The sequence below is a fragment of the Oncorhynchus mykiss genome, chromosome 1 (genome assembly GCF_057628025.1).
Source record: "Oncorhynchus mykiss isolate SJ-2025 chromosome 1, ASM5762802v1, whole genome shotgun sequence".
Taxonomy (NCBI): Eukaryota; Metazoa; Chordata; class Actinopteri; order Salmoniformes; family Salmonidae; genus Oncorhynchus; species Oncorhynchus mykiss.
In genome coordinates, this window is record NC_143022.1 from 25,194,847 (window position 1) to 25,209,128 (window position 14,282).

At 42.7% G+C, this 14,282-nt stretch overlaps 1 protein-coding gene across 2 annotated transcripts in view; it reads left to right on the forward strand.

Annotated features, from left to right (window-relative positions):
* The window catches only part of LOC110511358 (junctophilin-3), a 31,699-nt gene extending 18,806 nt beyond the window's left edge, over positions 1-12,893 (forward strand). Inside the window, exons 3-5 of one of the 2 annotated variants that reach the window (XM_021592337.3) lie at positions 4,062-4,186; positions 7,440-8,449; positions 9,460-12,893. In XM_021592337.3, the coding sequence (XP_021448012.2) occupies positions 4,062-4,186; positions 7,440-8,449; positions 9,460-9,540 (1,216 nt within the window). In that variant the 3' untranslated portion in view covers positions 9,541-12,893. The remainder of the gene's footprint in view (positions 1-4,061; positions 4,187-7,439; positions 8,450-9,459) is intronic. The other variant, XM_021592384.3, reaches the window with a different exon arrangement.
* The last annotated feature ends 1,389 nt before the right edge of the window (positions 12,894-14,282 follow it).

Below are 14,282 nucleotides of genomic sequence, written 5' to 3' on the forward strand. Positions count from 1 at the left end.
TCAGGTAGGGTGGAGGTGATATGGTCCTTGACTAGTCTCTCAAAGCACTTCATGATGACGGAATTGAGTGCTATGGGGTGGTAGTCATTTAGCTCAGTTACCTTAGCTTTCTTGGGAACAGGAACAATAGTGGCCCTCTTGAAGCATGTGGGGACAGCAGACTGGGATAAGGATTGATTGAATATGTCCGTAAACACACCAGCCAGCTGGTCTGCGCATGCTCTGAGGACGCGGCTGGGGATGCTGTCTGGGCCTGCAGCCTTGCGAGGGTTGACACATTTAAATATTTTGCTCACATTGGCTGCAGTGAAGGAGAGCCCACAGGTTTTGGTAGCGGGCCATGTCAGTGGCACTGTATTGTCCTCAAAGCGAGCAAAGAAGTTGTTTAGTCTGTCTGGGAGCTAGACACCATGGTCCGCGACAGGGCTAGTTTTCCTTTTATAGTCCGTGATTGACTGTAGACCCCGCCACATACCTCTCGTGTCTGAGCAGTTGAATTGCGGCTCTACTTTGTCTCTATACTGAGGCTTAGCTTGTTTGATTGCTTGCGGAGGGAATAGCTACACTGTTTGTATTCGGTCATGTTTCCGGTCACCTTGCCCTGATTAAAAGCAGGGGTTCGTGCTTTCAGTTTTGCACGAATGCTGCCATCAATCCACGGTTTCTGTTTTGGGAATGTTTTAATAGACGCTGTGGATACGACATCGCCGAAGCATTTGCTAATAAATCCGCTCACCAAATCAGCGTATTCATCAATGTTGTTGTTCGCCACAATGCGGAACAAATCCCAGTCCACATGATCGAAGCAATCTTGAAGCGTGGAATCCGATTGGTCAGACCAGTAGGACAGAAGGAGACCACAGTAGGACTGAAAGAGACCACAGTAGGACAGAAAGAAGACCACAGTAGGACAGAACGAGACCACAGTAGGACTGAAAGAGACCACAGTAGGACAGAAAGAGACCACAGTAGGACAGAAGGAGACCACAGTAGGACTGAAAGAGACCACAGTAGGACAGAAAGAGACCACAGTAGGACAGAAATAAACCACAGTAGGACAGAAAGAGACCACAGTAGGACAGAAAGAGATGTTCATGAGATGTTAATAGGGTAAATGCGTTTATCAGAGTCCCTGCGTCATGTGCTGCTGATGAGACATTGATATCGGAAACAAGCATGAATTGTCTCCGGCTCTGTTCAACTCCATTTTGATGCAACTTATTAAAAAGAGGCTCCTTATGTGTGTCATCCTGAGGATTAGTGAGACTCTCTTTGTGTCCCAAATGGCACCCTATTCCCCAGACGGCTCAGGTCATGCCTTAGTCAGACCATTCCTGGTTACTTAAGATTGTATAAGCATGGCCCCTTTCCCGTTAACATAAGATTAGCTAGCAGCTTCTCAAGACAAATATATTCAGTGTGAATGAATGTGTTAGATAGATAAAGGTGTGAGAGGAAGTTAATTCTCTAAATGTCTGCTAGAGTGGAGGTGGGGAGGAGGGCGTTTGTCTTTACTTGTGTGTTACAAGGTGAGTGCAGGTTGTGTGAGAAAACACATCTGTGTTTGCATGAGAAAGATGGTTCAAGAGGTCGAGACATTGTGCATTGTGAGAGTCAGAGAGCGGTGAAATAACTTCTGTTCATGTGTGCACGTGCGCACGCATGAGAGTAAGAAGGTGTATTAGGAGAGATGACGGGTGCAGGCAAAAAGTCCTGTGTGTGTCTGATGTCATAGAATGATTAGTGTCTCTGTGAAATCAGAAGTGGTGTTCTTACTGCTGTGGCTTGGTGTGATATAAATAGACAGAGAATCAAATCCATATCTGCCTTTACATGCCAGCACATGTGCTAGTGTGCGTGTGTGTGTAGGTGTGTGTGTGTGTGTGTGTGTCTGTGTGTGTGTGTGTGTGTGTGTGTGTGTGTGTGTGTGTGTGTGTGTGTGTGTGTCAGTGAGTGGTGGGGTGATCACTGCATTCTTTCTAAATGATGAAGCTGTAAAATAACTCATGCAGTGCTCTGGGGCACAGTAACACTGAATGGAAGATTCCTATCCCCTCCCTCTCTCTCACTATGTTTCTCACTCCCTTGCTCCTGCAGTTGCTAGGACAACGGTCCAGGAGAGGGCTGGTCCCCGGTAGAGCAGGATGAGGAGCTCTATCCCCCTCTCAGCTCACCTCAGCTTACCCCCTCACCACACCCCTCTCTAACACCCACTAATGTGTCCCTACCAAACACACCAGGCCAGCCAACACTGTCCACACACGGCTATCTAAAATGAACAAACAGAAACTTTTACAGACTATTACTCACACACTACTACGGACGGATGGACGGACACACACACACACACACACACACACACACACACACACACACACACACACACACAGTGCTGTGAGCTCTAGTGCCAGGGTGAAGAGAGACAGAAGCAAAAAGAAACACAGGCAAAAAAAATCAATAACCATCGACATGCAATACTGCACCAAGACAGTTCCTGCACAAACAAGGAGGAGAGAGGGAAATAGAAAAGGAAAGAGACAAAATAGAGGGTTCAGAGAGAGAGACTAGAAAGAATGGTAAAGGCAAAACGATTGGGAAAGCACCGTATCTTCTCCTCTGGACGTGGGTTTATGTCATGCGAGCTAAAACGGAATTATCCATTTGAAGGGGTTGCACATTATCATCAGGCCTCTATTATTTTTATGAGACCACAGTAGTGTGACACAGAAACAGATGTCAGTATGGGGCTATCTGTCACATACCAGAAGGGTATACTACGATGGAAGCTACAGATGTAGGATCTTAATTTGAGCCAGTTTGATACAGAAGGGAAATAATCCTGCAGCCACAGGAAATGTGAATTATTAAATGGATTATAATTCATATTTTCAATTCAGCAGGCTATAGTGTGAAATGGGCTTTTAGAAGTGAGGTATTTATTTTATTACTTATCGTTAAGGTCATCTTTGGTGTGCTTATCAATGCACAAGTACCTTTTTCCCACTCCTGTCAGCAAAATAATTGTATTGTCATACAAAGGTTTTACTGTGTGAAGTTTCAAGTGCATTCTGTCATTACTAAATGTGTAATGTGATAGGTATTTCAACATTACTATTTTTTAACACAAAAAAAACTTGCAATAAAAAAACATTTAATCAGTCATCTTCCTCGAATGAAGTAGATGATGACGCAATCTTTGCGAGAGGGAGAGAATCTGATTTCTTTGGTCCTCAACTCGAGGCTCAGATACTCAGACACCTGCACCAGAGCAGGTTAGTTCTGAAGGATTCATTGCCATAGAAATGTACCTGGCTAAAAGGTGAGACACTTTCGTGGTACCGGTTATCCCGAGTTGAACTCAGATTTGACCAAAGTTACCTCGGTAACTCCTAAAACTTGATTCGTAATATCGTGCTCTGGGTTCAAATACTATTTAGGTTTTTTCAGTTACTTTCAAAGACAAGTAGTTGAATATTGGAATTTATTCGAAAATACACTTGGAAAGTATTTGAAAATACTGAAATACACAGACTCAAATACACTCCCATGCATTTAACCCAGGCATTTTAAAATAGTATTTGAAATAAGTATTTGAAAATATGTTAAAATAGTAGGCTATTTATAGGAAATGATTTGAAAATGCTCCAGCATTGGAATTGGGCAGCCCTGACTTAGAGGGTCTGACCTCACAGGAGAAATGGGAATTGGGCAGCCCTGACTTAGAGGGTCTGACCTCACAGTAGAAATGGGAATTGGGCAGCCCTGACTTAGAAGGTCTGACCTCACAGGAGAAATGGGAATTGGGCAGCCCTGACTTAGAAGGTCTGACCTCACAGGAGAAATGGGAATTGGGCAGCCCTGACTTAGAGGGTCTGACCTCACAGGAGAAATGGGAATTGGGCAGCCCTGACTTAGAGGGTCTGACCTCACAGGAGAAATGGGAATTGGCTGTCTATTATATTATACATTCCAATGCACGTACAGTACACTCACAAAGTCAGTCATGCAACTTGCTCCCTGCAGTTGCATTCTTTAATTAATGATTATTTACTCACCACCAGGACAGCCCATGCACGAGGGAAGGCAGAGGCAGCCATGGGAGCAGCCCAGAAGGCCCAGGAAGAGTGTCGCCTCGCCAGGGTCACGGCCAAAGAGTTCTCCCCCTCCTTCCAGCACCGCAAAAACGGTGAGTGTGCCACCATCCCCATAGCAACCATCAATACACCAGAAGCACCAATTTTGTCACACACAGTCTTTTTATAACCACAAATATCAATACACTAATGCCCTGAGTCTATTTGGCACTCACAGTGTGTCACTTTATTTTATCAACTTGAAATGCTGAGAGAAAATACATACTGCATCATATATGAATAAACATACAGTATGTCTCCTGAACATGTAAATAATGGCAAGAGAGAGGAGAGAATGGCCAAGTCAATCAGGTGTCAGTGGCAGGCATGTGGGTGCTCTACTGTATGTGCTCGTGCCCCATGGGACCGGTTACCCACAGTGCAGTGCAAGTCATGAGTGATGGAGGCAGCAACAGAAAGCTGGAGGGAGGTCAACAATGAACTTTCCAACAAGCCCACGCAAGGCAGGCTGACTGACACACACTCTTAAACACACACACACTTCCTGACATATACTCTCCCTTGCTTGTTTGTTTGTTCCACGTACCTGACAATACCTTGATGGCTGTTTTGAATGTCATGACATTATAAAGACTCACAGTTACAGATTCCCTAGGAGGCTGAGTTTATCCTCAGAGCAACAACAACAGCATTTGTCTTAACTGAAACGGGTCATTTCACCAAGCTCTTATGTGCCAACAAAACCCTTTGCACACAATATCTGTGCACTTGCACATGATAAATTAGCACATTGAGCACTGTTGAGGCTCAGAGTGAGAGTGATAGTGTTGTGCTGTGCCTTGCCGTGCTGTGCTGCCTGTTGAGCAGAGTAAAGATTGTGTGAGTGCTGTGACTGGCTGGGTGCAGACGTCTGGGAGACAGCGAGGTAAGGTAGGCAATGCAGAGAGAGAAAGGAGTGTCTGGCGTAACTGAGTAGAATGCTTAACCAGCCCCCCCCCCCCCCCTCTCTGGTGCTGCTGACTGAAAAACCTTGAAAAGAGGCAGAGTCTAGTCTAAAGACAGGACAGGAGTGGTCAGGAATAGTCTGTCTGTCTAAGAGGTATTCTATTCTATTGTGATGATTGCATAATATAATGGGCACATCAACTACACACATCTCAGGAAAGGAAATTAGGTCATTTTAAGGGCAATGGTTCCTTCCATATGCACGTCCCTTTGATTTCCTTTACATAATACTGACATCATCTGGTTGACGTTAGCAGTACAGCTGTTCATGTCATTCATGGGGTAAATTGGCCATAGCCATATCACAGAGATTGGACTTGAATATAAAGTCCAAACATGAATATAAAACAAAGAGAACTCTAAATCATTCACTTTGAAATGGGACTATCCCAACGTAATAACTCTAAATCATTCACTTTGAAATGGGACTATCCCAACGTAATAACTCTAAATCATTCACTTTGAAATGGGACTATCCCAACGTAATAACTCTAAATCATTCACTTTGAAATGGGACTATCCCAACGTAATAACTCTAAATCATTCACTTTGAAATGGGACTATCCCAACGTAATAACTCTAAATCATTCACTTTGAAATGGGACTATCCCAACCTAATAACTCTAAATAATTTACTTTGAAATGGGACTATCCCAACCTAATAACTCTAAATCATTCACTTTGAAATGGGACCATCCCAAAGTAATAACTCTAAATCATTCACTGTGAAAAAGAGACTATCCCAACGTAATAACTCTAAATAATTCACTTTGAAATGGGACCATCCCAACGTAATAACTCTAAATCATTCACTGTGATAAAGAGACTATCCCAACGTAATAACTCTAAATAATTCACTTTGAAATGGGACCATCCCAACGTAATAACTCTAAATCATTCACTGTGAAAAAGAGACTATCCCAACGTAATAACTCTAAATAATTCACTTTGAAATGGGATCATCCCAACTTAATAACTCTAAATCATTCACTTTGAAATGGGATCATCCCAACTTAATAACTCTAAATAATTCACTTTGAAATGGGATCATCCCAACTTAATAACTCTAAATCATTCACTTTGAAAAGGGACCATCCCAACGTAATAACTCTAAATAATTCACTTTGAAATGGGATCATCCCAACTTAATAACTCTAAATCATTCACTTTGAAAAGGGACCATCCCAATGTAATAACTCTAAATAATTCACTTTGAAATGGGATCATCCCAACTTAATAACTCTAAATCATTCACTTTGAAAAGGGACCATCCCAACGTAATAACTCTAAATAATTCACTTTGAAATGGGACCATTCCAACGTAATAACTCTAAATCATTCTCTTTGAAATGGGACCATCCCAACGTAATAACTCTAAATCATTCTCTTTGAAAAGGTACTATGACAATGTAATAACTCTAAATCATTCACTTTGACATGGGACCATCCCAACGTAATAACTCTAAATCATTCACTTTGAAAAGGGACCATCCCAACGTAATAACTCTAAATCATTCTCTTTGAAAAGGTACTATGACAATGTAATAACTCTAAATCATTCACTGTGATAAAGAGACTATCCCAACGTAATAACTCTAAATCATTCACTTTGAAATGGGACCATCCCAACGTAATAACTCTAAATCATTCACTGTGAAAAAGAGACTATCCCAACGTAATAACTCTAAATAATTCACTTTGAAATGGGACCATCCCAACGTAATAACTCTAAATCATTCACTGTGAAAAAGAGACTATCCCAACGTAATAACTCTAAATCATTCACTGTGAAAAAGAGACTATCCCAACGTAATAACTCTAAATAATTCACTTTGAAATGGGACCATCCCAACGTAATAACTCTAAATCATTCTCTTTGAAAAGGTACTATGACAATGTAATAACTCTAAATCATTCACTTTGAAATGGGACCATTCCAACGTAATAACTCTAAATCATTCTCTTTGAAAAGGTACTATGACAATGTAATAACTCTAAATCATTCACTTTGAAATGGGACCATCCCAACGTAACAACTCTAAATCATTCTCTTTGAAAAAGAGACTATCCCAATGTAATAACTCTAAATCATTCACTTTGAAATGGGACTATTCCAACATTGTGTGTCATGCTGTCCTGACTCTCTGTCTCTCTGTTGTGTCTGTGTTTCTCTCTCTGTCTGTGTCTCTCTTTCTGTCTGTCTCTCTCTCGTGTCCCTGTCTGTGTCTCTCTCTCTCTGTGTCTCTGTCTGTGTGTCTCTCTCTGTGTCTCTGTCTGTGTGTCTCTCTCTCTGTGTCTCTGTCTGTGTCTCTCTCTCTGTGTCTCTGTGCTGTTGGTCAGGAGTAGAGGTCCAAAGGCCAAAACATCAGAACTCCAGTGAGAACGACATTGAGGTGGTCTCCAGTGGCACAGGGCCAGACAGTCCTGAACTCTACATGAAGGGCACTACACCCCCAAACTTGACCCCTGACCTTAGCCCTGAGGCCAGCCACCCCTCCTCGCCCCCCTGCAGCCCTGCCACCACCAAGCCACACTGCACCAAGAACGCTCGCTTCCTGCGGCAGAGTGCTGTGGACGATGCTGGGGGTGGTGGCGGTGGGGGAGGGGGCAGTAGTGGGCAGGAGATCCAGGTGCTGATGGAGGGGCGCGGAGGGGGGGAGTACCTTAGGGCCAACAGCTGGAGCGAGGACAAGGACAAGCACTCTTATAAAGGGGGCAGCAGGAGGGGCAGCTGGGGCAGAAGTCGCTCTACCACCCCCTCTGTCCAAGAGGAAGCCAGGGGCAGCGGGCGCACAAATGGCCACGGCCACAAGCATGCCTCCTCCAATCACAAGTCTCGAGAGCATGGTTCGTCCAATCACAAGGCCTCCAGGGACCGGTGGTCGGACTGCCCATCAGCATCGTGGAGGTCCCAGCGGACGCACAGCGGTGACACACGACTGCTGGAGCAGGATGAGGAGAAGCTGAGCAACTACGAGATGGAGATGAGGCCACTGCAGCCGATGGACTCCAACTCCCAGAAGCCCTATGGGCTGGGAGAGGAGGGCCATGGTCATGAGGGCGAAGCCCACTCCCACACGCTGCAGAGACAGCGGCCTAGTAAGAGCCGGGAGGCCAGGGAGGGCCGAGACATGGAGGCGGCACGGCCTTCAGGGGCACGGGAGGGTAAAGAGGGCAAGGAGGGACCGGCCCCAGACTCAATGCAAAAGATGGACAGTCTGCGCAAGGAGGACAAGCTGGAGGCTAGGCCTCTGCGCAGGGATCTCACCCTCTCCCCCCCACAGAAATCCTCACCCATTGCACTAGAACACGACGATGACAAGAAACTGACCCAGCTCAAAGCAAACTCGGTAAGGAGTCCTCCTCTCAACCACACATTCATAGTCACATTTAGTCATGTAATTTATTTATTGTGTGCACACATGCAGAAAAATACACATGCATGGGTAATCACTTCCATGCACATGTCAATTGCACTCACACAGCTCTCAGATACAACTTTACTGTATACAGACAAAATAACAGAATTAACTCTTATGTGTAAGGTAGCAAGTGGGAGCATCCCAGGCCCTGGTGTAGTCTCCTGATAGGCAGGTGCTCTACACAACACAGACACCTTGGTTGGGCTTCTAACCTCCCACAGTCCCCTCCACAGCACCACAGCCTCAGCTAGCTATCTCCCACTGTACTCCCAGCACCTTAGTAACAGCAGATTGGCAAAGTAGCTCCTTCCACAAAGCAGCCCCGCATTGGCTGCCCCACGCTCTGTTGCTAGGGAACAGGTTATGCCTTGCTTCAGCGGTAGCCAATAAGTGGGCGTGTGATGGTGACTGGAGGAGGGGGGGGGGGGGGTGTTTGCAACCGCAGTGAGGCAAGTAATGCAGTGAACTTGTGTAAGACATGAGACACAGACGTAGATTCTGAAAGTGATCACATTGTAAAACACTCTTGGACAAAGATCCCACTATGATATATTTTAACACTATGATATATTTTATTCTAAATATTTTAGATATCATACTATGGACTCAATTGCTTTGATAATTACATCGGTCATTTGTGATGCTTTCTACCTTGTACAATAGATCCAGTCCTGCACATTTTCCATGACAGTGTTACAGTACATAAGCCCATCAGTTATATTTCACTAACAGTCTGCTGTTTAGACATGCTGGCTCTCAATGACATAGAGACTCACTTGAAAATATTGTATCTCTCAAATACCAAAATCAAAGAAAGTACACATTAGCTGTGTATTTGCTTGTGTGGTAAGGCAGAGCTGTGTGTGTGTGTGTGTGTGTGCTTACGTTAGTGAAAGTCTGAATGAACATGTTCTATTCTCTCCCTCCCTCCTCCACAGAGCTCCAGCTCAATTCTGGTCGTCATGGTGATTTTGCTCAACATTGGAGTCGCAATTTTGTTTATCCACTTTTTTATTTAAACATGTATTGCCTATTGATTCCTTTTATGATTATACATTATTATGAGTACTATCATGACTATCAGTAACCAGACCTTGACCATTTGACACTTCTGTAAAGAATATAGTAAGAGGATAAACAATATGGGGATACAGATGGTTCCCAATGCCCAGATTTCAGAGAAGCAGTTATCTGCAAAACATCTGCAAAACATTTTGGATTTCTCTCCCTGAAATTACCTGTTCTTCTTCTTAAATCATCGTTTAAAAACGTATAATTAAAATGATTAATTTTATTTATCACATATGACATGTTAATATATATTATTTTGTATTCCTTAATTGCCTTTTCTCTCTGTTGATATTGCTGATGTTCTTTTGATTGAGTTTGTTTCTGGAGGTAGACTCAGATGAGTGGTGGCACTGCCTGTATGATGGTGTAGTGGGTCAAATGAGGCAGAAGATAATGTATCTACTCTGGTTCTGACTGTGTCCACCTGACCTGGGTTCAAATACTATTTAATAATATATTTAAATACTGTATCTGTGCTTGATTGAGCTTACCTGTTGCAGTGGAAACAATAGAAAAGTCCCAAAAGTGCAAAACAATGCCTACCTGACAGTTGAGGCAGGCTAAAGCAAATGCTGAAAGTATTCGAAAGATTTCAAGTAGTATTTGAACACAGGTGTTGTCCACCCAGTAATACAAGGTTCAAAGGGATGGGAAACGGCCCCCTGTCCCCTGTCCTACCCAGTGCCCTCCGAACCCTCCCCATCCTCTACCCCTGCACATATCACCCTTCTGGCACGTTGTTCCCCTTCACGATTATAAGTTCAGCCTCTCACCACCCATCCTTCCCCTTCCCGGTAGTCCACTCATGACATCACTCCATATCTTGTTACCCTCTTTTCCTTGTTTCATGTAAGTCTCCTTTCATTTTATACCCCACCATGCTCCCCAAATCCTAACAACCAACCATTTTCACCAAGACTTCATTTTGTTTCCTTCTTTCATGAAAATATGATTAAATAAAAATAGGGCTGCAAAAAAACTTTTGCAACTACAGAATCTGGTCAGCAACAGGACATGTTTACAATCTGAAAAACCAGGATGACCAATACAAATTTGCCTCTAACAACTATAACACTATACCTATCTATGTTAGCAAACCGTTTGTAAATTTAGCAACGTGGGTTACCAAGATTGAAACATGCACGAGGATCTACTCTTTATCAACTCTAATCCGTCCGCAACCGGAGTAGGAATAGTTCTGTCTGAAAGGACTTCATCCAGGTCTCTAATGTAAAAGATTCTCTCTATAGTCGACAACAAAAGTCTCTGATGTAAAAGATTCTCTCTGTAGTCTACAACAAAAGTCTCTAATGTAAAAGATTCTCTCTGTAGTCTACAACAAAAGTCTCTAATGTAAAAGATTCTCTCTGTAGTCGACAACAAAAGTCTTTAATGTAAAAGATTCTCTCTGTAGTCTACAACAAAAGTCTCTAATGTAAAAGATTCTCTCTGTAGTCTACAATAAAAGTCTCTAATGTTAAAGATTCTCTCTGTAGTCTACAACAAAAGTCTCTAATGTAAAAGATTCTCTCTGTAGTCTACAACAAAAGTCTCTGATGTAAAAGATTCTCTCTGTAGTCTACAACAAAAGTCTCTAATGTTAAAGATTCTCTCTGTAGTCTACAACAAAAGGAAATCATGATCTAAAGGAAAGAACTCTCAAACACACACACACTGTACAATTCCATGTACACAACAGGTACAATACTCATGCACGTCTGTCCAGTGGAGTTATTATACGCTAGATTTGTATAAAATATTGACATTCCAACCAACTTCATCAGTATCTCTCTGGTCTTTAATGTACAGGTTGAACTTCATATGAGGACTATAGGGCATGACATTCTGTCAGTTGTCATCTAACTGCCCCTTTGGCCCCAACAGAGTCTCTCTCTCTCTCTCTCTCTCTCTCTCTTTCTCATTACAGTATAATGACTAAAGGTTTCTTCCCAAACCTCACCCCACACACCTGGTCTGGAGCCACTGGCTCGCCGTACAGTAAGAGACGGGTGTGCCCAAGTACAAGTTCAGAGACTGTTACGTTTCAAACTGCTGCTTTCAAAACAACGATTTCCCAAGACAGAAAAAAATCACCAACATTTTTAGCTATTTGCAAGACGTCTGAAAAAACGCCAACTGCCTTGTTTTATAAAGTAAGAAAAAAAATATATTCTAAAATGCATGGTCAAGTATGTTTTAGATTTGTATACATTTTTTTTGAAAAAAAAATATTAAAAAAATAAAAACATTTTAAAATGTCATCCCAATGAGGAAAGGTTGTCTTTTACTGGCTTTGCCAATTTCCTCTTAGTTGTGAGCAAGCAGAACCTTTCCAGGTGTTGTCCAGTACTGTTCTGAGAAGCAGAATCTTCCATAGGATAGCCTGGGCTGGAGCTATAATACGGTACAGTAAAGGAATCAGACAGTCTACTGCATCCCACTGCTTCTCCATGACAAAGCCCACATCTTAGACGGAACTAAACAACAGAGAAAAAAAAACAGACAAACTAAGAGAGAAATGTTTTGTGTATTTTTTATAGCTGGCTAACTAACTCAAACACTCTGAGACATTTATAGCATGTCTGTAATGGGCTAGTACTCCCTCCTGATTGTCTTGGTCCTCCAGTCAGTAATCATTCACAATCTACAGTATGTGTGCTCTCTTCTCTTCCTCCCATACCTCTCCGTTTCTCTATCCAGCAAAGTCAAACAGAGCTGCCGATGTGAAGGAATGAAAGCTGGGGCCAAATGCTTGGAGTTATATTTTTCAAGAACGTTTGCGCCAGTGGAGGCTGCTGAGGGGAGGACGGCTCATATTGATGGCTGTATCGGAGTAAATGGAGTTGCATCAAACACATGGAAACCATGTGTTTGATGTATTTTATGCCATTCCACTAATTCCGCTCCAGCCATTACCACGAGCCCATCCTCCCCAATTAAGGTGCCACCAACCTCCTGTGGTTTGCTCCCCCAGTCTTGACTTACTGAGGTACTGTTGGAAACTGGACTGATACTGTAAGATGGTTAAGGGATATTATGGGAAATGGTTCACTGATTCAAAGAATAACTATGAATATTGGTCCAGCGGGTCTTGATGCTGAGAGGTGCAGAGGTGATGTCCCTGTTCCTGTGGTTTTTCTACCATTCCGACTGGAAGTACCCATCACCTTGAGAGCCCATCGCATGCCCAAGCATGCCCAGTTCTTTTTCTCTCTCCTCTCCTCTTTTATTTATTAACTTTTTGGGGGTCTGTTTGTTTTTGAGTTATGTGGAGAAAATAATGAAAGTGTTTGAAAGAAAACTAATTGTTTGTGGTTATTGAATCCTTGTCTTCTCCCTCTTTCTTATTCTTATTTTGCTCAGATCTTAATACAACTTTGATATTGTATTATTCACTCAATTCTTTCCATATACAGAAACAGTACTGATGATATTAGCTATAAAATGCATTTTGTGTGTGTGTGGGGCCACGTGTGTGTGTGTTTTCCAGGGTGTGTGTTTGCGCATGCGCAATGCGTGTGTATGCGGGTTTACACAGCATATTGTTAAACTGTTAAGGTATACAACATGTTAGATACCAAAGTATGATAAAGATGCAGAGGGAGTAAACCAAACTGCTACTTCAAACTGCACCATTTGAGGGGGGTCACCATGGCCACCATGATTTAGTATTCCTCTCTGTCACGTGAGGGGAGTGGTCAGACATATGGGGGTGGGGCTAGTTTCCTGGGACCCATCTGGGACCCATCTTCTCAATAAAAGAGAGAGTGAGAAAAAAGGGAAAAGGCAGAGGAAAACCGCTGTATCAAGCTCAACACACTTTAATTTCCATTTAATCAATCTTGCCTCTATGCCATTTCAATGTGAACTATTCCTCTATACTCTCCCTTCTCTAGCCTTCTTTCTGTACTATCCTGCTGGATTACAATAATGCAGAGAAGAATAGCTGATGAAGCACAGACAAAAATTCCCCTTGAATAGAATTTAAATGGTACATTCCACCTTGGTTTATACTGGCTACCTGTCAATAACATTACAGTGTGTGTGTGTGTGTGTGTGTGTGTCCTATACTGTATGTTGCTACATCAGACAGCAAGACCACACAATGAAGATCAGCAGGCTGCAGCTTACATAAAAATGATATCTTGTTATCTTATTATACTGGTAAATCATAACACAAGTACATAACAATAGAGCCTAGTTTGTATTGCTAGTAGTGTCGTACCCCTGTTGCAGGTCAGCGTTTTCGGTCATGAATCTTGTTCTGGAGGCAGCTCTGCAGAGTGGTTATTAGCCTGGAACAGCCACAAAGTCATAAAATCTGATTTTAAACCTAACCCTAACCACACTGCTAACCCTAATGCCTAACCTTAAATTGAGACCAAAAATCTTTTTTTGTTTTGTTTTCATAAATGTTTACAATATAGCCAATTTTGACTTTGCAGCTGGCCTATCTAAGGGGAAATCGCTCAGTTCTGCCTCCAGGACATGACTCTTGACAATAAACATCAACCTGCACTGCTGTCAACTCCCAGTAAGCCCTCTCTCTGTTGCCAGACTCTGGAACCACTGTCTTGTTCTCATTGCAGCTCTCTGTATGTCTTGTTGTGTCTCTGATTGCCTCCCTGTCTGCTTGCTGTCTGAAGGGAAGCTAAGCCAATTTCACCAGAGATTACTGTAATAAAATCAC